The sequence below is a fragment of the Typopeltis vanoorti genome, chromosome 10 (genome assembly GCF_054136105.1).
Source record: "Typopeltis vanoorti isolate ZY-2024b chromosome 10, IOZ_Tvanoo_1.0, whole genome shotgun sequence".
Lineage (NCBI taxonomy): Eukaryota > Metazoa > Arthropoda > Arachnida > Uropygi > Thelyphonidae > Typopeltis > Typopeltis vanoorti.
The window spans coordinates 957,969-984,173 of record NC_143558.1 but is presented as its reverse complement, the minus strand read 5'-3'; the positions used below and the strand labels follow the sequence as shown (position 1 = coordinate 984,173).

Here is a 26,205-nt window from a genome sequence, read left to right as displayed (position 1 = left end):
AAAAGTTCCTGGCAAATAAGTCAGCTTGTGCTCTTAGTGAATACAAAGACAAATGCAAGAATGCTAAACACTGTGTAAAACTAGCTAAACAAAAGTCATGGGAGGACTTTGGCAAGAATATAGAAAATAAATATCAAGAAGGTGGCAGAATATTCTGGAGGTTGTTGAAGAAGCTTAGGAATGGAGGAAAGAGTGCTGTAAAAGGAGTTAGTGATGATAAAGGTGACATGAAAACAGGAGAAAAAGATATCCTTGAAGTATGGAGTAATTACTTTGAAAAACTGCTAAATGAAACAAGCAGTGATGACATCACAGTGGTAAAAAACACTGACCAGACATGCAGTCAGGAATACATATCCATACTTTAAGTAGAAAAAGCCATTAAAGGCTTAAAATGTGGAAAGGCAGCAGGAGTAGATGATATTCGACCAGAAATGCTGAAGTATGATGGTATAAAGGTCTTCCAGTGGCTGCACTACATAGTTCAGAGAGCCTGGGCAGAGGGACGAATTCTCGATGATTGGAGTAGAGCTCTCATAGTACCCATATATAAAAAGAGAAATAAAACTGAATGTGAGAATTACAGAGATATTTCCCTATTAAGTGTTCCCAGCAAGATCTATGCAAGTATACTTGAGAAACGATTGAGAAGAATTGTGGAAGAAAAGCTTGGTGAAGAACAAGCTGGATTCCTGCCAAATAGAGGCTGTCAGGATCAGATCTTCACTTTACAACAAATAGTCGAGAAAGCATGGGAATATAACAAAGATCTGTATTTAAGTTTTGTCAATTTGGAAAAGGCATATGACAAGGTGCTGAGAGAGAAGCTATTCAATACGCTACAATTATATGGTGTCAATGGGGCATTATATCAAGCAATACTTAGTCTTTATTTGAGTTGCAAGTCAGCAGTTAGAATTGAAGCAAGTACAGAAAGATGGTTTAATGTTAAATCTGGTGTGAGACAAGGATGTACATTATTCCCTCTGTTATTCATTATCTATATGGATCACATTATGAAGGAAAGTGGTATTAAACCTGATATCAGAATTGCAGATGTTAATGTCAGCTCTTTGCTTTATGCGAATGATGTTATACTTCTAAATAAATCTGCTATAAGTTTGCAGGAGTCCCTGCCTAAACTGAATAACTGTTGTAATAGATATGGCATGAAGGTGAGCATTAAAAAGACAAAGACAATGAAAATAAATTGTTGAAAATGTCAACTGTGTTGTGAATGGAGAACCTGTGGAACAAGTAAAACATTTCGGCTACTTAGGCATGATTTTTAGAGAAGATGGTAAATTAAATATAGAAATAGACAACAGAGTCAGCAAAGCTGACTCTGTTGTCTATTTCTATATTTGAAAGTATGGTAGTAAGTCAATTGAATAAATTCGTATGGAATAAGAGAGAAATTAGTCGGAACACTAAATTAGCTGTGTACAAGACAGTGTTCAAACCAGTTTTAACTTATGGATCTGAGAGCTGGTAAGATTTAAAACACTTGACCAAAGACTAGAGACCACAGATATGAGAGTCACGAGAAAGATTATAGGCATGAACAGATGTCATCAGTGTCAATATCATATTAAAAACGATGATATTCGGAAAGAACTTGACATTATCAGCATCCAGGAATGCGTATGCAGTGCTAATCTCAGGTGGTATGGTCACTTAAACAGAATGGGCGAAGAAAGATTAGCAAAACAAGTGTTCTCTGCCAGGTTGGCGGCAAAACAACCCAGAGGAAGACCAAGATATAGGTGGATTGATACGGTACAAAGTGCCTTAGATGATAGAAATATAAGATCTGATAATGTTGTAGTTTTGACAAGTAACAGACTGATTTGGAGGAAAATTGTAGATAAGAAGTTAGTAATGATGTAATTTTTTTCATGTAGTACTATCGTATCTTGTACAACCCTTGAGGATACATGGTAGGAATTTGATGAATGTTCATAATTCTTGTAGATAGCTTATTCATTAGTTACACATAGCTTTTATAATTAGAAGAAACACACGTATAAACCACAGTGAAAATTATTTAATTGTAAATATTTCATCCTAAGTATCTTAGGACATCATCAGTGCAGTATTTAAACAAAATTAGGAATAACATACAGTTAGGGCGCATGATTAAAATAGAATCTCATGAAAACGTGCATAACGTGCTAAAGTAGTACAAAAAAACAACAAAATAAAAAACGTTAATTATTTAACACAGTTTTGTATGATAATTTCCCATACTTTAGGAATAGTAAGAATGTCGTTGCGGTTTAGGTTTGGTCTGTGTAGTAGGGCTTCAGAACTTTCTTTGTATAAACGTTCATGTTTAAATATAGATCTATGTAAAAGTTTAGCCTTTTCCCAATGGATCTATGGTTTGGATTTTCAATTCCGTGTTGAGGGAGGCCAGATTTCTGTGGTTTAAGAAGACGAATGTGGTCTTGATGTTCCGAGATGCGTTTCTGAACAGACCTACCTGTCTGTCCAAAGTAAGATAATTTGCATGAGCATGGAATCTCATAAACACCAGGTAACATCAAGGGTGAGAATTTGTCCTTAGGAGAAGGTAATAAGTTGTAAATTTGGTTGATAGGTTTGTAAGTAGTGGCAAAATTGTATTTCTTCATAATTTTAGAAAGACGTTCTGAGAAGCTTTTAACATAAGGTATGGGAATCCTATGCACTTCCTGTCTGGTTTGATGTATGCAGAAGTGACTGATGATTTTTTGAGTTGTTTTGGGATTATATCCATTTAGGATGGCTGTATTTTTGATAACTTCTAATTCCTGGTTTAAAGATTCTTCAGAGAAGCAGAATTAGTGTGCTCTGGAAACTAGTGATTTTATAATGCCAGATTTCTGAGATTGATGATGATGAACTCAAAAAATAATCAGTCACTTCTGCATACATCAAACCAGACAGGAAGAAGTGCCTAGGATTCCCATACCTTACGTTAAAGGCATCTCAGAACGTCTTTCTAAAATTATGAAGAAATACAATTTTGCCACTACTTACAAACCTATCAACCAAATTTACAACTTATTACCTTCTCCTAAGGACAAATTCTCACCCTTGATGTTACCTGGAGTTTATGAGATTCCATGCTCATGCAAATTATCTTACTTTGGACAGACAGGTAGGTCTGTTCAGAAACGCATCTCGGAACATCAAGACCACATTCGTCTTCTTAAACCCCAGAAATCTGGCCTCTCTCAACATGGAATTGAAAATCCAAACCATAGGATCCATTGGGAAAAGGCTAAACTTTTACATAGATCTATATTTAAACATGAACGTTTATACAAAGAAAGTTCTGAAGCCCTACTACACAGACCAAACTAAACTACAACGACGTTCTTACTATTCCTAAAGTATGGGAAATTATCATACAAAACTGTGTTAAATAATTAACGTTTTTTTTTTTTTTTGTATTACTTTAGCACGTTATGCACGTTTTCTTGAGATTCTATTGTAATCATGCGCCCTAACTGTATGTTATTCCTAATTTTTGTTTAAATACTGTACTGATGATGTCCTAAGATACTTAGGATGAAATATTTACAATTAAATAAAATTTTTACTATGGTTTATACGTGTGTTTCTTCTAATTATGAACGAACCACAGGTTTCGTTATTTAAAAAAAAAAAAAAAAAAACCATAATTTTTAATTTTTCTGGAAATGACAACATATACTAGAATATTAAATATAAAAAACTTCAATTAATTAATGCTGAAATATAGGAAGATATTAATTCAAGTTGTTTATAATTAATATTCTAGTATATGTTATCATTTCCTGAAAAATTAAAAGCTAGAATGTTTGCTAAAGAGAAGCTAATTTTCTGACTTCTAATAATAAACATTTATCCTGCAAAATCCATTGATTACCCTATTCTTTTCATCTCAAAATGCATAATCCTACTTTTGCCACATGAAACTGATATTCATCCTCCTTTGCCCAGACTGCCAGTTTATCCAAATCATCCTGCAAAATTTTAACATCATTCATATTTACTATTGCTCTACCCAATTTTGCATCATTGGCAAACAACTGAATAGTTCCTCTCAGATCATTTCCTATATCACTAATGTACAAATTAAATAGTATCGTCCTAAGAACAGAGTCTCTCCCCCCCCCCCCAAACTCTTGCTTCCCTGACTTTTTGTATTCACTGTCACTTCATTCAACAATTTTTCCAGCTCTGAACAACATATCCATTTATATGCAAACCATCCTTCTTGTACAAGTGCTTTTGTCTGTCAGAATCACTCCTCACATCCACAAATTCCACACCATTACTCCTGCATAACCTATGCTTCAACTCATTTATTATTATGGCCCTCCTTCTCCGCTTCAGTTCTCTCATACCATGTCAACAGACTTGCCATCTGAACTCTCTCACTCTTTTTTCTTTTGCAGCTTTCATATCCTCCCTCACACCATTCTTTTCTCCTTTCAAATCATTCATTCCAGCCAAAACAATGAACTCTTTGATTTACCCATTTGCACTCTAATAGCCTCACTAATATTGTTAGTTTTTGCACCTAGGAAGCACAAGTTTGTCACTCTTGAATACAGGAAAAAAAAAAAAACATGCCTTAGAAGACAGAAATATAAGATCTGATAATGTTCGGGTCTTGACAGATAAGAGATTAATTTGGAGGAAAATTGTTGAACTGAAGTTACTAAAGGTGTAACTTTTCATGTAGTCTATCCTATCCTATCAGTGGTCCTAACAGGCACTTAAATGCCCATGACCTTTCCAAGTATTCTTGGACTTCGCAACTGCAACTCAAGGATAAGCTAGTTAGCCCTATGCCAACCTTTCATGTAGTACTATCATAATATCTTGATGGTATATGGCAGGAATTTGATGAACTGATATCCATTACCTTTTGTCCATATTTAAATCATTCTACTATAATAGATTTAGTTTAATCCTTTATCCCAGTGAGAGCAAACAAAGTTTGCGCCTGAAAATATCTTCAGGACTAAATATAGTGTTGTACTATCTTATCCAGTAAGTAGTGCAACACCAAGGCAACTCGTGGCAAAGGTGGAGCAAGCTACCAGGCACTTCTAACCCAGTATCTCCCATAATGCAAAACACATTTCCTATGTGGATATGTATACTGTTATGCATTAAAGGGATTGGCCATCTACCCAGACTAGTTTCGACCTTTATTGAGGTCTCTTCAGTGGGAGCCAGGCCCAGAGCTGGAGATACCAGGCAGAAGCAGTAGCAAGTCATCTGTGCCTATGGGAGTTGCCAAAAGGTTTATCACCTTTTTTAAAAATTACTCTGGATTTAGAGAAAGATGTTGAAAATATATTCTACTAATTCGCCACAGCCATGTCTACATTGAGATTCTGCAACATCCCAAGTACTTTTAATCCATCAGCGTTTATTCTCATACCACATCAGCCCCTGTCTCAGCAATATCCTCATTTAGATGATAGATCTTTACAAAGTGGTCACTCAATAATTCAATTATTTTGTCTACTTCTGTCACCTTGCTACCATCAGCACTTGTCAAAGTTATCCTTTCATTGTCATTCTTCCTTTTACTTGCTCCATAGTAAAATCAATTCTGGGATTTCCTTTGAACTGCTGAACAAACTTTTTTACTCATAATCTCATTTTTCCTTCCTTATGATACTGGTCACTTTTCTCGCCTACCTTACGCAGCTTGCTAGTCATCTTTCTCCACAGCATTTGCTTTTGTTTGCATTTCCTGGTTAGTAATACTATTCATCCATCTAACTCCTGCTTAATATATCTTCCTAAGCCTGGGTATACAGTATGCTATTTTGTTCTTCAGATACCCCTTATGTACTCCCATATATTACTAACATCCTTTTCTTGTAGATTCTTATACCATGGTACTGCTCCAAGCCACCTTCTACACTTGTTATAAGCTTGTTGAAGTTCCACACATATATCTTCTTTACTGAGAATTCCATGTTTCACAAACTTCTAAGTGAAGTCTGCACGATCACTCTTCCCAGTCAGAAGCAGTGTGTCCTCCTTGGTTATGGATAGATCTGATCCTATGACTATTGAAAACTCTCTTACCCAAAGTCTCCTCTATCATATGCTGCTTCACGTAATTATATCTTAGTAGGTGTGTAAATTCAATTTCTTTCCTATCATGTGATCTTTCCTCCTTCCAATCTATTTCTCTGTAGTTAAAAAAAAATAAATTCCCCTATTTTGATGAGGGTTACAATGAACAGTGTTCCTGGAAATAACTGTAGACAAATAAAGAGTAGAAGCTATAAACAATAAATTACATGATAATCACAGTAATTAACTTTAATAAAATGAAAGGTACAGATATTTCGTACTGAAAATAACAGCACATCATCAATGCGAAGAAACAAGCAAAATCAAAGAAACAGGAATACAAGGTACATACAGCATTTGGTGGGTTACCAATTAAAAATTGCTGCCATGTGCTAGAAATTAATATTAATAAATAATATCATTAAAATTATTATTAAAAACTATTTTTGATGGTTACATAAAATAAGAATCTCCCAAACTTTTGGGAGAAAGACAGTTGTTCCGATTCAGATTTGGCCAATGTAAAAGGGCTTTGCAACTTTCTTTGAAAAGGCATTCATATTTAAACTTGCTTCTATGGAGAAGATGAGATTCACCCTCTGGATACTGTGTTTAGTGTCAGTACTATGCTGTGCCAGTACAGACTTTTGAGGTTTCATGTATTTGATATAATACTGATGTTCATTCATTCTTTTTCCACAGAGTGGCCTGTCTGCCCAAAGTATGTTAGATTGCATTCACAGGGTATCTGGTAAATGCCAGCTAATGATAGAAGTGACAGTTTTTTAGATGTCAACAGATGAGATATTTTGTTGATAGGAAAATATGTGGGAATGAGGTGATACTTCTTCAGAATTCTACCAATCGGTTCAGAGATGCCAGAAATATAAGGGATTGGAACCCTGCAGTCTGTTGAAGAATCCTGAGGTGTTGGAAACATAGGAGTCAATTATCTGCTGGATTTGATTAGGGTTGTAACCATTTCTTGCTGTAAGCTTTAGGGAGAGGAGCACATATTATGTGCTCTATTAATTAAAGACTTGATAACACCAATTTTTTTTTAGAGATGTGATGAGCGGACTTTGATGAATGTATCTGCCAGTAAAGGTAGGTTTTCGAATAAACACTGGTTCATAAATTACCGGAGGCTGTGTGCACATAGGAAGGATGTCCAAGAATGGTAAACTACCAGGCTTTAATTTTTCCATGGTGAATTGATGCATGGAAAGTGGCAAATTCATTTTCAGAATGAGACCAAACAGCAAAGACATCATCAATATAATGAAACCAATGACAGGGTTGGGGATGAATGAATGAGAACAAGGTATCTTCCAAATGGTTCAAAAAATAATTTGTCAAAGGTGGAGACAGAGGGCTACCCATGGTAGTGCCTTCAACTTGTCTATAGATCTTGTTTTTCCAGCTGAAATACCCTGATTCTATAATAAATTCAAAAATCTTTGCAATATCAGGAGGGTAATCATCATATAGTAAATTAACAGTGTCAGATAATGGAATTGGTAAAGAGGGAAACATTGTCAACGCTGCTAACAAATTTGACTCTTGTATTTGAATATCCTTGATTTTCTCAAGAAAATATGTGGAATTCTTAATGAATGATCTGGATTGTCCAGTATGGGCAGTTAATAAACACAACAGAAATTTAGCAAAGAATTGATAAATTTCTGTCACTTGAATTTCATCGTGAATTGTATCGACTCCCCCACCTATTTCTATAGGTGGGAGAGTCGATACAATTCACGATGGGTCTTACTGGATAACCTTCTTTATGAATTTTTGGGAGGCCATATAAATGAGGAGTTCTTCCAAAATGAGTGTGCAACTTGTCCAGAATATTTTGATCCCATCTAACAACTTCATCAAGCAGCTTATTTAATTAAAGGCAACTTTAATGAATAACTTCTATATTTTGACAATGTCACGTTGCCATCTTCAGGAACATAAAAATATGGTATGTGCACGCAGGCACTAACAAAGCAAATGAGGAAGAAAGCAAGAAACCGATTAGTGCCTGCGTGCACATACCATATTTTTATGTTCCTGAAGATGGCAACGTGACGTTGCCATAATATAGAAGTTATTCATTAAAGTTGCCTTTAATTAATATCTTTATATGCATTGTTAATTCCGTAAGCTAATTACCAGTTCTGTATGACCAACGTATAAGCCTTGCTACTAAAATAGCTTATTTAATTGTTTAATTTGTGTTTATGTTTCTAAAGTTATAACTAAAATGCACTGATGATAATAGAATCATCGCCTACTCCCTATTAGGGAATAAAAGGCATTAGCTGATTTATTTTTATTTTTTTTTAAGATAGAAAATAGAATCATAATATAAAATAAAATTAAATTAAATATAAAAAAGAAAAAAAATTACAATAAAAATAACATATAAATGGAACTACATTAAACATTTTTAAAGTCCTCTTGTATTGAGATTTTCTTCTGTTTAGACTTTTTCTTGTTGCTGTATGGATTACAGATGGGTCCTTCACATTCTTGGAATGATTAATCCATCATTGATCATGTGGCCAGAAGAAACCAAAAAACTAATACAACAATTTGCTCCAATGAACAAGCTCTGAACCAAGAATTTGAAATCATTAACCATTTATAAAAAATGGCTACAATAAAAAAATTGGTTCACAAAATCCTCCATAAAAATGCCACTAAAAACAAAAGATTACAAGAATACCATAGCCATACCCTACATTAGGGACATTTCAGAAAAAATAAACACTTCATACATATATCATTCAAAATTAAGAAATTTACTTAGCTCTTCCAAAGATCCTCTTCCATACCTGGCCCACCCAGAAGTTTACAAAATTCAATGTACCTGTAACCTATCTTACATAGGGGAAACAGGATGCACCATCCCAGTCAGAAAAGATGAACACAAATGACACATTAAATACCTCCACTATGGTAAAACAGGCCTACCACACACTCCAAACATGCCACAGAATTGACTGGAAAGGTACCAAGTTCCTACACTGCACCAAAACCTGTTTTTTTATTATTATTACATAACACCTCCAGGGAGTCCAAAGACTCATCGAGGGAGGGCACTTACTCCACAACTCTCCGTGTCCGTAATCGCAACTATGTTCATCATCTACACCAACGGCATTTACCGCCGACCACCACTAGTATTTTCACAGATAAACATCCATGCCCACAGCGGGATTCGAACCTGCAACCTTTTGGCTGGAGAGCGGAAGCGCTAACCACTCGGCCAACCGGGTTTGAAAGAAAATTCAAAGAAGCTTGTGAAATGCTGAAACATTATCCAAACCTGAACAAAAATGATGGATTAATCATTCCAAAAATGTGAAGGACCCATCTGCCATCCATATAGCAACAAGAACAAGCCCAAGAGGACTTCAGAAATGTTTAATGTAGTTCTGTTTATATGTTATTTTTATTGTAATTTTTTTAAAAATTTTTTTATATTTATTTTTATTTTTATTTTATTATTATTTTTTTTCCCACAAGAGGTCAGGCTAGGTTAAATGATTAACAAGCATTTAGATTCCTCTTACTTTTGTATAGTGCAGTGTCATGTAGCTTTCTGTCTTTTATGTACATATTTTTCCTGATGATGACCTCAGTACAGAGGTTGAAACGTCAAACTTTACTTTCCTAATGTTAAGTGAAGTAATTACTCTAACACGTGTGTTGTGTCTCCATAAATTCTTCATTATTCACTTCATCATGTCCCTCTCTGGCTGAATTAATCGATGCTTTATTCAGTCTGTTAGTCTCCAAGGTTTGGTTCTTGTTTATGTCTTTTGTTTTTTATTGAATAATATTTATATATTGGTGTTTTCAGTTCACCTCTACAAGCCTGACTTTTATTTTTTAAAACTTTCTTACACTCTTTTCAATATATTCAGTTTTATTCTGCTCAGAAATGAATGATGAACACTTATTTCAAATCTCCTGTATGTTGTTGTGTCCTGAACCCAGCGTGAGGATACCCTATTGCTTGTGTCTTTTCTTGATGTGAATCAGTACACATCATTATGTTGGAACATGATATTAGTAATGACTAGTCCATGCTCTGAAGAGAAATCGAGGAGCTACTTACCATTATTATTGGCTTTGCTCTTTTTTCCATATCTTTTCAAAACATTTAAGATGTCCAGCTGCTTCCCTGTTTGGTCGCTAGAGCCAGGGTTTCTTTCCCCCCCCCCCTCCACCCGCTCTTCCCAAATCAGTAGAGTGATACCCTCAAAGACATACTGTGTGTGTGGGGGGGGGGGGCTTGTACCCCCCATTCAAGGGTACAGCAGGAAAACGGTCCTGCAACCAGCTACTATTAGTACATGAGATTGAACCAGGTAGTAATGAACCTGGAGTCTTCTTGATCAGCTACTGAAAAATCTTGCAACCACGTATTTTGTGAGTTTGTGAATGGAGAGAGACCAAATACTGTGGCTGCAGGGGGAACTTTCTGAGTGGTATGTTTGTGAGTCTCACCTCTCACTGCATGCCCCACTTACTTTTTATCTCTTCCTCACCAAACACAATGAACCACAACCGAAAGAAATGCATTTTTACTGTGGATCTCAAAAATTCTCCCACACAAAATAGTTCAAAATACATCAAAAATCTAACAAAAAAAAAAAAAAAAAAATCATTAACGGCAACAGAAATCTAACCAAACAATCCATCAACACTAATTCTTACCAAAAAAAAAGAAGTTGTTTCCACATCCACTTTACCAACATCCATGGCCTAAACAGCAATAAAAATTATGTGCACTGTCAATTACAATCATCTAAACCAGAACTACTATTCCTTTCAGAACCCCGATTGACAACTTCAACAGCCCAAACTACACATTACACAGCTCTTTCTGTCACAAGGGTGGCTCTTGTGCATTCTTGAGAACTAACGTACCATGCCAGAGACTGCAAATCCTTGAATTCCTGCTGCTTGATCTGCTTTGGCTCAAAATTTCTCTACCAAATCAACCTACCCTTTTCATATGCTCCCTGTATCGCTCTGCAAACTCCATCAACCACTCTGACCTCTTCAACTTTCTCTCTCTAAAACTTGACTTTCTGCAGTCTAAATATCCCAGTAGTGAGGTCATCCATCTTGGGGACTTCAGTATCCACAGCTCATATTTACTTCTCCTCCCCTCATATCTCCAGTTTCACTATCAAGCAGGCAGAGATACTGGAGCATTTGGCATCAGCACTGACCTATCTCAGACCATCACTCTTCCCACCAGAATACCAGATGGCCCCTCCAATTTGCCAACACACCTCACCTCTTCCTAACAAGCTCCCCACAGTAAACAAATTCCAGGTTTACTGTGGTTATCAGTTCCCCTCTTGGAAACTCGGACAGCAACCTCATACAAGTCTCTTTTGATGCAGAACAACCTACACCCACCATTTCAGTCTTGGTCCTTTGTTATTACAATGGTGCCAACTAGGAGGACCTCTGTGACCTCTATCCCTCCTTCCCATGGTCCAATTACTGCTTCAGTTCTTCTGACCCAAGCACCTGCTCAGACCAAATAATAGAAATCATCTTCACAGGAATGAAGGCTTTTATCCCCTATTCCAGTCCAAACTCTCAGCCACCATCCAAGCCTTAGTTCTCAAAAAAGTGTGCCAATACTGTAAAAGATAAAACCTGTGTTTACCAAAATTGTTTCGAGACAAAAACTTAAGCTGCCGTCTCTGCCTATACTGCAGCCTGCAACAGTTGTAAAAGAATCATCACCAAGTCCAATTCAGACTTTAAAATGGCCAAATGCTGCAAACTCACTTCTGCCCAATGCAGTCGCTCCTTCTGGACCTTTGCTAGGGCCATTGGGTGCAACTTTTACCACTTTCACATCCAGATGGTTCTGTAGTCACCTCACCAAAAGACAAAGCCAATTTACTTGAATCACTCTTCTCTTCCAATTCTTGCATTGGTGACCCAGGCAAAGTTCCCTCCACACCACAAAAATGGCTCCTTCATATCTCCCTGAACATCCCGAACACAAACAAGGCATCTGGTGCCGATGGTATCTCACCTGTTATGTTAAAAAATTGTGCACCAGAACTAACACCTATCCTGTATCGTCCCTTCAATCTATCCTATTCAGCTGGCATCTACCCAACAACATGAAACAGGTTTTCACCCATCCCATCCCAAAGAAAGGTGATAGAAGTCAACCAGTGAACTACCATCCAGTTGCTCTCCCTTCTGTTCACTCAAAAATTATGGAGAAAGTCATCAACAATCAGCTCTTAAACCATCTAGAGACATACCAACTAATCAGTGACCAGCAGTATGGATTCCACCACTTGCAATCTACAGCTGATCTTCTTGCTTTTACTATCCACCTATGAACTCAAGACATGGAGAAACTCATGTGATTGCCTCAACATTTCAAACACATTTGATAGGGTTTCGCACTGAAGCCTACTTGCCAAACTGCAATCCTATGGTCTGCCTTCCCCACTGCAACTGGATCATCAACTTTCTTACTGGTCGCTCACTGCATGTCATCGTGGATGGCTTACTCTCCTCAGATTTCCCCACCAATGCAAGAGTACCCCAGGGTTCTTTTCTTTCACCTACTCTCTTCCTCTTGTATATAAGCAAACTGTTCTCACAGACTTCCAATCCTATCCATAGCTTTGTTGATGACAGTACACTCCATTCCTCCTTTTCATTTGACAAACCTGTTAGTGCTCAAATATTAGTATCCTCAAGATCTACCATAACAAGGGAGCTAAACAAAGATCTCCTATCTATATCCCAGTGGGGCAAGGACAACCTTGTAAACTTCAATGCCACCAAAACTCAGTTCTGCCTGATCTCTTGCAAGAAAGACCTCACAACCATCCCCTTACCTTCAGTAATACATTTCTCTACTCGGACTGACATGCACCTCTAATCTTTCCTGGCACAACCACGTTTCAACGATAGCTTCTGCTGCTGCTAAAAAACATGGTGTACTTTTTTTTGCACAAGATACTACTACGTTGCACCTTCACAGCAGCTAACTCCATACAAAGTCCAAACCTGAATACTGAACAGCTATTGAATATTGCTTCCATATTTGGGAATGGAGCACCAAAATCCTCTCTAAGATTGCTCAGTTCTATCCAGAAGAGGGCTAATTAATGATTCCTCTCTCACAGACTCACTTCAACCCCTGTCTCAGAGCCCTTCAGTTTCTGCCTTATGTCTCTTCTACAGATACTTTCATGGACAGTGCTTTGCTGAATTGGTCACTAGCGTTCCTCCACTCTCCTCCAAAGTTATTAAAACAAGAGCCACTGCTAACTAACATCCATTTACAGTCCATCTTAAAACTCACCGAAACAACTTCACTGCCTCTTCTTTTGTTTCATCTACTTCTGTCCTTTAGAACAGTCTCTTCCACTCTACCTTCCCTGAAAATTATAATCCTCAGCCGTTCAAGCAAAATGTGAACTGACTCCTCCTTTCTTCTATTCCTCTTGGCCATGCATGGCACTTGTGTGCTAAATGTCTTTGTGCCAGCTGTTTCTGATGACTCAAAAAAATTCCTTTACTTCATTCCTAATAAAACCTTTTGTAGGTTCCAGTCAATCTCATTGTTCTGGTCTCCATTTTGATCTTTGTCCACAGCACTCTGTTATTGCTTGCCATTCAAGAAGCTTATCCTCCTGTTTAATGTTGGATACTTTATCTACTCCTTATTGCCTAAATATTTATTATGTTATAATGGTTATTTAGAAGAATCTCACTTGTTTTTGTTGTTATTCTTCGTCATGTTTCAGTTCTTTTGCATTGATACTTCTTATGCTGTTGGGTGCTAGTGTTTAATTCTGCTGATAACGATTTGGAATTAGTTGCAGTAGTTGACTTCTCTCTGTGTGTTCTGGTTTGCTGATGAAAGAATTTCTTAAAGGGACATGTTTAACCAGGTGACATCCCAGCCATCATGAAATTCTATCGTGGTGTACTAAAATTTTGTTTTGGTTTATGTTAATAAGAATACAGTTTGGTCAGCCAAGTTGTTAGCTCATCCTTGTTCGTTCAATATCCAAGTAGATACTTACATGGTGCACCACATGAAGGTGAGAATTGGATATTTGGTCAAAGGCCCAATCGATTCTCCATATTCCTTAAAAACAATGTGGAGATATCTTTCCAGTTATTTATTTTTGACTCTTATTTGACATCTTCACCAGTAATGTTTTTCTTACGTTAGAAATATTAAAAATTTAGTTATGAAATTTTTATACATGTTCCTTTCAGAAAGCCTATTATTTATGGCATATTTATGCTGACAGACCACATAAGCTGAAAACTTTTCACATGGTGAATCTGATAAAGTACCAAAGCAGTATAAGTAAAATCTGAAATGAAATATGGGGAATCAGACATCATAATAATCAAATGTTTGATGTGTGTGTCCTCAAGATGGCCTTACAGATGCTGTGTAGTTACCACATGACAAGTGTACATTATTACTAACATGATATGTAATGTAATAAAGTAATTGATTCTGATGAGTTTATTTATTTTTTAGGAACTTTTAAACAAATATAGGGTAGGAGCTTTTGAACTTCAAGTGGGACTACATGAATTATTGGGGCATGGCAGTGGTAAATTATTTAAGCAAAATAAAGAAGGAACATTTAACTTTGATCCTGAGACAGTATTGCACCCTGAGACCAATGAAAAGGTAAGAAAGCAGAATATTATTGTAATCTTTGTTACATTTTACTTTTTTTTTTCTTTTAATAGTAAAAATAAAGAAACACTTTATTTCTCATTGTAAATGATGTCAGCCAGTACTTATACCAGTATGTGGAACATAGATGTAAAGCAGTATTTATTAGTCTAGTCACACTTTGAGTTGAAGTGATGAACCGTGAGAAGTTTTACATGAAGGTTATTGTACTAATACAATGACCTGTAACAATTGCCTGTAACAGAGTACGGAAAGTTACACCCTGCAGGAATGCTGCAGTCTCCTCCAAGAAGTCAAGGGCTCACTAAGAGAGAGCCTCAATGAGTCCATGATGACTAAATACCTGTCGTATCTTTCTTTGAAAACATTCATTGAAGATTCACTCACAGTATCCACTGGTAGCCCATTCCACCCATCACATGGCATGAGAAGAACCTGAACCTAACATATTTTTTCGCCTAATGACACAACCTTTATCAGCTTCCAGGGATTACTCTACATTCTTTCCACCTACCATAAGCAAAAAAATCTCATTTGTGTCTATTCTGTAAGAGCTTTTTAACAAGTTGTCTCTGTCATATGTGCTCTCCTCTGCCATTTTTTTTCATCGATTCTCATGGGCCAGATATGGTCTTACTTACCTACCTACCTCTGGAATTTTTTTCAGTTACCACCTTATCTCCACTTAGAGAAAATTATTATTTTAGCGAAAATAATTATCAAGTTAGTGTTCTCTTTAATACTGCAGTTATCTGAAATGCTCACTTAACCGTCATAGCAGTGTAACTTGAACTTTTTTTTTTTTACATTTTTGTTTGTCTCCTATCATCTCCCCCTCCCCCCCCCCCCCCCCCCAGTTCTCTACCTTCATTGACCAGTTGTAGCAAATTATTATGTAATACTCTACCTGCAGTGTCCTCAGTCCAAAATACATAACCTTACACTTAGACCAACATTCGTTTTCATTTTCTCATAAAAGCAGTTTATTCAGATCAGTCTGCAAGTATTCTCTATCAGAAATTATATAGAATCCTTCCTGCTATCCTAGCTTAAAATATCCCTTTTTGCTAGCCGTTTTTTTCCCATTCTGTTAGAGTGACAATACAGTTTTTCTCACACATTCTTGAATGCTAAGAATGCAAGTTCCTTTCCTATCTTCATTTTCATATGTTTTTCCCATTGATGACATCTGTTTCCTTTTTAATTTTTCTCAGAATTCTTATATCTGTTGGGACTTGTTTTTGATCAACTGTTTTATTTCTGACCCAATTCTGAGCCACAAGTTAAAATTAGTTGGAAAAATTCTGTTCTGCTAGTTTGAGTCTTTCGGTTAATGTCTCTCTTATTCCACATATGTTTATTTAACAGTTTCCTCTGTATAGATCAGTTATGCTTATTAATACTTTTCATTTTGAAATTTAAATTTCTGCCATTGTCAATTATGTTTTTTTTTTTTTTTTAATGTGACTTCTACCTATAATAAGTGATGATGATATCAGTACTGTGAATGAGGTAAATATTTCGTTTTTATTTAACTTTGGTTTTAACTCTACATTTCAAAGACCAACCATAGAATTTACACTAAGGAAACATCCCTTAATATGGGAACCATTTATCATCATCAAATTTTTTACATGCATTCTTGAGAAGTGTAGGATACTGTGATAGCCCTACATGATTAAGTTTACATTGGTACTAACTTCATATCAACCATCTTCCTCAAAATTAATCTACTATTTGTCACAACTCCAATATTGTGCGAGCTTATATTTCAGTCCTCTAAGACAGTGCTTCCCAAACTTCTGGATGTCAGGGCCCCCTTTCAAAAAATTAAAATATTTCACGCCCCCCCCCCCCCTCGAAAAAAAAACATAATATAGACATATATTATTATAATATTTATTGTATTTATATTCAATACAAAACATACACAGCGAATATTGCAAAAATCAAATGCAAATATTACATTTTTAGCATCTTACATACACATTTGACATGGCACATTATCTCATATTTTTATATAGATAGATAATATTTTATATAGAGCTATTGTTATTGTACATTGGCAGTACAAGCACATGAAACGTAAAACGATTAGTAATAAAGAAAATTAAAAATATAAAAGAAGTTTAATAACAATTAATGTGATGAATGTGTTTCAATACTGCTACACCAGTATCAGGTGAAATATTTGAAACTGCAATTCTTAGATTTCTGCTTTGAAATGAAACTTATAGGAATAAGCATAGATTTACTAATATTCATGAAGTGCCGAAATACGCAGGAAGCAAAATTTGTGAACCCTCACCAATGTGTGATTTTTTCCATTGAAATATAAATAAATAACAAAAAAAGAAATAATAAATAATAAAAATTAAATACATTTCTTTTAAGATAAAAAAACCTACTTAGTCTTGAAACATTTTCAATTTGCTTTCATTATTTCACGGCTCCCCTCAACAAAATCTACGGCCCCCAAGGGGGCCGTGGCCCACAGTTTGGGAAGCGCTGCTCTAAGACACTTCTGTCTACATCAATTTATCGACATTTTGGTCTTATGAATATTAGGATTTGAGGCCATGAGATTGCTGCAGTTATCTGCTGAAGTTTTCAGTCTTGATTCAGTGATGGTTTTTTACTCGCTCTTAGTGAAGGATGGAAACTTGCTGGCTGGCTGTCTACAAAAAGTTAAGGCTAGAGGTACTCTATCTGCTCATTTTTGGATTTATTCCAAAAGCCATAAGAGGATTTATTTTTTATAAATCCAATTCAAGTCTCCACTGGGTCTGACCCCATCACATGGAGTAAGACCAGGTGGTAGTCTCATCCAGTGCAATGAAATTCATATTCTGCCAAAAAGACTATTCATGCCTAGTAGAATTCAGACTTGTTGCCTTCTTTTTAGAGAGTGGTATGCCAGTCAGACCAGCAAAGATCTGAAATATTTTAATTGTTGTATAGGTTCATGCATAAAGCAAAGAGCTGATTTGCATATAATGTAAATCAGCCCTTTGCTTTATGCATTTTATTATTGTTATTGTCACCTGAGATCTCCAGTGAGTCAAGGACTTGTTGGGAGAAGTTGTCATGCCTTCTTTTAAACTCATTCATAGTGGATGTCACTACTTTACCAGAAGACTGTTCCACTCATTCACTTCTCTGAGAGAAAAATTAGATTCATGGCCTGTATGAATAGATTTTTATATAATTCTGATATCATACTTAATGCTACTTTTGTTCAGGATGTGATCCATGTAATTGATGAAAAACAGTGAAGATGGTGAGCATCCTTTTCTTACACATTATATTACATCAAACCATCTTCTTGATGTTTATTCATTTCTAATGGCTGTCTTAAAATCTTAAATATATAACTGCATGTTGCTTGGTATAATATCCAGTTTATCGTATATAATTGCAGCATTTTGAAGAGTTTCTCTTTGCACTCTGTTTTATAATTTTTTCCTTTAACTACAAAATTCATTTCCACATATTAGTCAAGAAATTAGTTCCACAATTTCTTGACTAATATGTCTTAAACATCTAATCCTGACAATCCTTATTTGGCCTGAATACATATTGTTCTTGCCCAAGTTTCTTCTTTTAATTGTCCCACTTTATTTTTCTTTTTATAGATGGATACCATGAGAGCTCTGCTCAAGTCATCTGAAATTCAACTTTCTGACCAATCCTGAATTATAGAGGCATAAAGTTTAACAGCAGCTATTATTAACTGGCCTAAAAGTGTAAGCCTCCATAACGAACTTATCTGTTGAGGCATCTACTCCAAAGGCCTTTCCATATTTCAGGTTTCTGATGGCTGTCTACCTCAAGTATCGATATACACACACACACACACACACACACACACACACACACACACACACACACACAGCTATTCATGAGGCAAAACATTATTGACCACCATCCTGTTTCTGGCCAACCAGACTGCATAGTTGGCTGGAAACAGGCCAGTGGTGATATCCTGATATGGGGGATTGTTCTCATGGACATTTCTGGGTGCTCTCATCCCTACTGAATACACCTCGACCACTAATTCTTACCAGGGGATTGTTTTGGACCAGGTATTGCCCCAATGGAGCTAGACTCTTCCAGCATGACTATGCTCCATATCACTAGGTTTGCGTTGTACAAATATGCCTTGAAGAGCATAAGGAGATAGGCAGTCAGGAGAGCATATTCCATGTGCAGCTCCCCTGACTGCCTATCTCTCCTAATTTGAATCTTGAAAATTTATGGGATCATGTGGAATGTAGAACTATTGTGGTTGCTTACCTTTATTCTTTCTAGTTGATCCAGAATACCTCAGGACACTTTTCATGGTCTAGTGGAGTTAATTCTAAGTTGGGTGCAAGTTATCTTGGCCAAAAGAGACCCAGCACACACTCCTAGATAGGTGTGCTGGGTCTCTTGCTGGGTATATAAACTCTAGATTGTTTTCCTCTTGAATCTTTTTTACCACTCATAACTTAGTTTAATGATATTACAACACCAAACCAACCTAAATTGATTTGGTGTTGTAATAATAAAAAAAAAAGATGTTTATTAACTGGCTTATATTTCACTGGATTTTAAACCAGTATCTTCAGAATGCATTACATGTTACATTTAACAAGTGACAATGAGTAAGTGAAAATTCAAATTGTAATGGATAAAAGATCTGAAGTCCTAATTTGGTGCTCTCTAATGTTGTAAATTTGGGACACTTTATCTTAAGATCAACTCCTACATAACTGTAATACTTTTTTTACAATATTAGAGGACATCGAATTAGGAATTTAAATCTTTTGTCTGTTACAATTTGAATTATTTCACTTGCTCGTTGTTGCATGTTAACTGTAACATGAAGATGGTAGCTTGAAATCCAGAAAAATGCAAGACAGTTTATAAACATTGTTTTTATAATTTATTTGGTTTGGTGTAAATTTTTTCACAGTGTTCTCTCACTGCCTGTCTCAATTAATAATTCTTCAAGTATGTACTCCTGGCCACCAGAACATCCTTAGCATTAGTTTTTATGCCACCTTTCTCATCTTTGATTCCATTAAAGTCATAATTTCTCTATTTCTGAGCTTTTCTATAGCGTCTGAAACCTTTTATCACATATTTACATATTGTTATCAGTTTTTCAGTGTGTTTTCTTTAGTTACTTTTATGCTTTGCTTAGTTTTCTTACATTTTTCTCAGTGTTTTCCTTCTCTCTCTCTCTCACACACACACTCTCTCTCCTTCTGATTTTTCATGTGATTTATTCTTTTCCAAGACTTTGTCATTTTTTTAATGTCTTTTTGTTGAAAAGACCTTAGTTTGAATCCCTTCCAAGATGTGGAGAACCTGTCCTGAGACTTTTCTTACAGGGGTGTTTAAGGATCAAAGCTGTATAACTGAGAGGAGACCTCCACATAGCCTTTAAAGGAATGCAGAGAACTGACCAGGGCTTCTGACCTAATGTCCAATCCTCACCTTCTCGTAATGCACCCTATTAGGTATCTACCTGGATACTGAACGAGCAAGGATGGGCTGGCAATTTGGGATTTAGCCGACCAAACTGTATTCTTATTGGCTTAAACCAAAATATAAAATGATGGTACAACATGACAGAATTTCATGCTGGCTGGGACATCACCAGGTTAAACTAGGCCCCCTGTTGTTTTTGCCAGGGAACCAGGGCAAACAACGAAAAGTCAGCTACCGGAACAAATCTTAAAACACATCCCAACTCGACATCACCAGAGTTCCAGATCAGTACCATCAACATAAGAAGCCTGAATATTTACATATTGTATAATATATAAATATTATACAATATGTAATATTGTATGAGAAGTGGAGAAATGGAGCTAGCTGAGGAATTAGATAAGTAACAGATTGACATAATAGAGGTGACCGAAACAAAAAAGCCTAAAACTGGTGAGATCTGAGCAATAAATACAAAATGTTATATTCAGGCAATGACAATCAAGGAAAAGAAGGAGTAGCCATAGTATTCAACACAAAATACGAGGCCAGTCTTCTTGAATGGTAGGCAATCTCAGGTAGGCAAATATGAGAATGGGGAACTGAACAACTGGACAATGAGACTTATTTGTGCCTATGGTCCCGCAGAAGGTTCTACTAAGGTAGAAGTGGAGGAATTTTTTGAGGCTTTAGAGAAAAACAGCTGACACAATGAAAAAGGAAAAGTTGGTCTTTGTTGGGGTGCTTAAGGGTCAAAGCTGTATAACTGAGAGGAGACCTCCACATAGCCTTTAAAGGAATGCGGAGAACCGACCAGGGCTTCTGACCTAATGTCCAATCCTCACCTTCTCGTGGTGCACCCTGTTGGGTATCAACTTTGATACTGAACGAACGAGGATGGGCTGGCAATTTGGGATTTAGCCGACCAAATTGTATTCTTATTGGTTAAACCAAAATAAAAAATGATAGTACAACATGACAAAATTTCATGCCGGCTGGGGCGTCGCCCGGTTAAACAAGGCCCCCGTTGTTTTCGCCAGGGAACCAGGGCGAACAGCGAAAAGTCAGCTACTGGAACAAATCTGAAAACAAACTCCAACTCAACATCACCAGAGTTAAAGATCGGTACTATCAACGTAAGAAGCCTGAATGGCAAAGAAATGGAGCTAGCTGAGGAATTAGATAAGTACCAGATCGACATAATAGGGGTGACTGAAACAAAAAAAGACCAAAACTGGTGAGATCTTTCTGAGCAATAAATACAAAATGTTATATTCAGGCAATAACAATCAAGGAAAAGAAGGAGTAGCCATAGTATTCAACACAAAATACGAGGCTAATCTTCTTGAATGGCAGTCAGTCTCAAGTAGAGTAATGTGGGCAAATATGAGAATGGGGAACTGGACAATGAGACTTATTTGTGCCTATGGTCCCACAGAAGGTTCTACTAAGGTAGAAGTGGAGGAATTTTTTGAGGCTTTAGAAAAAGCAACTGACACAATGAAAAAGGAAAAGTTGGTTCTTGTTGGGGATCTAAATAGCAGAGTAGGAAATGATTGTGAGACATACAAAAATATTTTGGGAAAATTTGGAGAAAAGAGCAAAGCTAATAATAATGGCAAATATCTGTTGGATTTCTGCTCAGGACATGGACTGGTTATTACTAACACCATGTTCCAACATAAAAATGTGCACAAATCCACATGGAGTGAAGAGGCTAGGAATAAGAAAAGTCTCATTGACTATGTTATTGTTGATAGTGATGTTTTCTCCCTGGTGCAGGACACTAGAGTGTACAGAGGATTTGAAATTGGAAGTGATCACTATTTAGTCTTGAGCAGGATAAAATTGAATTTCATATTGAAAAGAATAACATGTAAGAAAGTTTTAAAGCGAATAAAAGTTGAGCAGCTTTCAGATGTAAACTGTAGACTAAAATACAGAAATATTATTGAAAAGAAAATGAAAGAGTTTGAGAACAGGAATCAAACCTTGGAGATTCAGTGGCAAACTCTGAAGGAAACATTGATTAATTCTGCCAGAGAGGCATGTGGTGAGGTTGTGTGCAAAGATAAAAAAATCAGAACTCCCTGGTGGACACAGGAAGTTAAAGAGGCAGTGAAAGAAAAGAAGAAAGCATATCAAAAGTTCCTGGCAAATAAGTCAGCTTTTACTCTTACAGAATACAGAGACAAATGTAAGAAAGCTAAACAGTGTGTAAAACTGGCTAAACAAAAGTCATGGGAGGACTTTGGCAAGAATATAGAAAATATATATCAAGAAGGTGGCAAAATATTCTGGAGGTTGTTGAAGAAGCTTAGGAATGGAGGAAAGAGTGCTGTAAAAGGAATTAGAGATGATAAAGGTGAAATGAAAACAGGAGAAAAAGATATCCTTGAAGTATGGAGTAATTACTTTGAAATACTGCTAAATGAAACAAGCAGTGATGACAGCACAGTGATAAAAAACACTGACCAGGCATGCAGTCACGAATACATATCCATACTTGAAGTAGAAAAAGCCATCAAAGGCTTGAAATGTGGAAAGGCAGCAGGAGTAGATGATATTCGACCAGAAATGCTGAAGTATGGTGGTATAAGAGTCTTACAGTGGCTGCACTGCATAGTTCAGAAAGCCTGGACAGAGGGACGAATTCCCGATGATTGGAGTAGAGCTCTCATAGTACCCATATATAAAAAGGGAAATAAAACTGAATGTGAGAATTACAGAGGTATTTCCCTACTGAGTGTTCCTGGCAAGATCTATGCAAGTATACTTGAGAAACGGTTGAGAAGAATTGTGGAAGAAAAGCTTGGTGAAGAACAAGCTGGATTCAGGCCAAATAGAGGCTGTCAGGATCAGATCTTCACTTTACGACAAATAGTCGAGAAAGCATGGGAATATAACAAAGATCTGTATTTAAGTTTTGTCGATTTGGAAAAGGCATATGACAAAGTGCCAAGAGAGAGAGAAGCTATTCAATACGCTGCAGTTATATGGTGTCAATGGGGCATTATATCAAGCAATACTTAGTCTTTATTTGAGTTGTGAGTGAGCAGTTAGAATTGAAGGAAGTACAGGAAGATGGTTTAATGTTAAATCTGGTGTGAGACAAGGATGTACATTATTCCCGCTGTTATTCATTATCTATATGGATCACATTATGAAGGAATGTGGTATTAAACCTGATATCAAAATTGGAGATGTTAATGTCAGCTCTTTGCTTTATGCGGATGATGTTATACTTCTTAATAAATCCGCTACAAGTCTGCAAGATTCTCTGACTAAATTGAATAGTTGTTGTAATAGATATGGTATGAAGGTCAGTAATAAAAAGACAAAGACAATGAAAATAGGCAGAATCATTGAAAATGTCAACTGTGTTGTGAATGGAGAACCTGTGGAACAAGTAACACATTTCAGCTATTTAGGCACGATTTTTACTGAAGACGGTAAATTAAATATAGAAATAGACAACAGAATCAGCAAAGCTGGTATCTTGGGAAGTCAATTGAATAAATTCATATGGAATAAGAAAGAAATTAGTCGGAACACTAAATTAGCTGTATACAAGACTGTGTTCAAACCAATTTTAACTTATGGATCTGAGAGATGGGTCAGAAGTAAAACACTTGACCAAAGACTAGAGACCGCAGATATGAGAGTCCTGAGAAAGATTAGAGGCGTGAACAGGTGGCATCAATGGCAATATCATATTAAAAATGAGGATATTAGGAAAGAACTTGACATTGTCAGCATCCAGGAATGCGTTAGCAGAGCTAATCTCAGATGGTATGGTCACTTAAATAGAATGGGAGAGGAAAGATTAGCAAAACAAGTGTTCTCTGCCAGGTTGGCAGGAAAACGACCCAGAGGAAGACCAAGATATAGGTGGATTGATACGGTACAAAGTGCCTTAGACGATAGAAATATAAGATCTGATAATGTTGGAGTTTTGACAAGTAACAGACTGATTTGGAGGAAAATTGTAGATATGAAGTTAGTAATGATGTAATTCTTTCATGTAGTACTGTCATATCCTGTACACCCTTTGAGGGTACATGGCAGGAATTTGATGATGATGATGATGATGGTCTTTGTTGGGATCTAAATAGCAGAGTAGAAAATGATTGTCAGACATACAAAAATATTTTGAGAAAATTTGGAGAAAAGAGCAAAGCTAGTAATAATGGCAAATGCCTGTTGTTACATTTGTCTCTGTATTCTCTAAAGCAGGTTGTGCTCTAGAGAATACAGAGACAAATGTAAGAAAGCTAAACACTGTGTAAAAATAGTTAAACAAAAGTCATGGGAAGACTTTGGTAAGAACATAGAAAATAAATATCAAGAAGATGGTAAGATATTCTGGAGGTTGTTGAAGAAGCTTAGAATTGGAGGAAAGAGTGCTGTAAAAGGAGTTAGAGATGATAAAGGTGACATGAAAACAGGAGAAAAAGATATCCTTGAAGTATGGAGTAATTCGAAAAATTGCTAATTGAAACAAGCAGTGATGACAGCACAGTGGTAAAAAATACTCAACAGGCATACAGTCAGGATTACATATCCATATTTAAAGTAGAATAACCCATCAAAAGCCTGAAATGTGGAAAGGCAGCTGGAGTAGATGATATTCGATCAGAAATGCTCTCAAGTATGGAGGTATAACAGTCTCTCAGTGGCTGCAATGCACAGATCAGATGGCCTGGACAGAGGGACGAATTCCAGATGATTCGAGTAGAGCTTTCATAGTACCCATATATAAAAAATGAAATAAAATTGAATGTGAGAATTTGAGAGGTATTTCTCTACTGAGTGTTCCTGGTAAGATTTGTGCAACTATACTTGAGAAACAGTTGAGAAGAAAACTTGGTGAAGAACAAGCTTGATTCAGGCCAAATAGTGGCAAGGTCAGGATCAGATCTTCACTTTACAACAAATAGTTGAGTTGAGAAATCATGAGAATATAGCAGAGATCTGTATATAAGTTTTGTAGATCTGGAACAGGCATATGACAAGGTTCCAAGAGAGAAGCTATTCAATACGCGGCAGTTATATGGTGTCAATAGGTTATTATATCAAGCATACTTGGTATTTATTTGAGTTGTAAGTTAACAGTTAGAATTGAAGGAAGTACGGGAAGATGGTTAAAGTTGAATCTGGTGTCAGACAAGGATATAGATATTCTCCTCTGTTATTCATTATCTATATGGATAACATTATGAAGGAAAGTGGTATTAAACCTGATATCAAAATTGAAGATGTTAATGTCAGCTCTTTGCTTTTTGCAGACGATGTTATACTTCTAAATAAATCTACTACAAGTCTGCAAGATTCCCTGACTAAATTGAATAACTGTTGTAATAGATATGGTATGAAGGTCAGCATTAAAAAGACAAAGACAATGAAAATAGGCAGAAGCATTGAAAATATTAACTGCATGATGAATGGAGAACCTATAGAACAAGTAACACATTTCAGATACTTAGGCATGATTTTTAGTGAAAATGGTAAATTAAATATGGAAATAGACAACAGAATCAACAAATCTCTCTTATACGGAATAAGAGTAAAATTAGCCAAAACACTACGTTAGTTGTATACGAGACAGTGTTCAAACCAATTTTAACTTATGGATCTGAGAGCTGGGTCAGAAGTAAAACACTTGACCAAAGACTAGAGACCGCAGATATGAGAGTTCTCAGAAACATTAGGGGCATGAACAGATGGCATCATTGCCAATATCATATTAAAAATGAGGATATTAGGAAACAACTTGACATTGTCAGCATCCAGAAATGTATTAGCAGAGCTAATCTCGGGTGGTATGGTCACTTAAACAGAATGGGCGAGGAAAGATTAGCAAAAGAAGTGTTTTTTGCCAGGTTGTCAGGAAAAATACCCAGAGGAAGACCAAGATATAG

General features: G+C 36.3%; 1 protein-coding gene across 3 annotated transcripts in view; it reads left to right on the top strand.

Annotated features, from left to right (window-relative positions):
* Window positions 1-26,205, top strand: part of DppIII (dipeptidyl peptidase 3) — a 364,629-nt gene that overhangs the window by 255,669 nt on the left and 82,755 nt on the right. For all 3 annotated transcript variants that reach the window (XM_090398644.1, XM_090398641.1, XM_090398643.1), the window contains one exon: window positions 14,642-14,797. In XM_090398644.1, coding sequence (XP_090254770.1) covers window positions 14,642-14,797 — 156 coding nt within the window. The remainder of the gene's footprint in view (window positions 1-14,641; window positions 14,798-26,205) is intronic.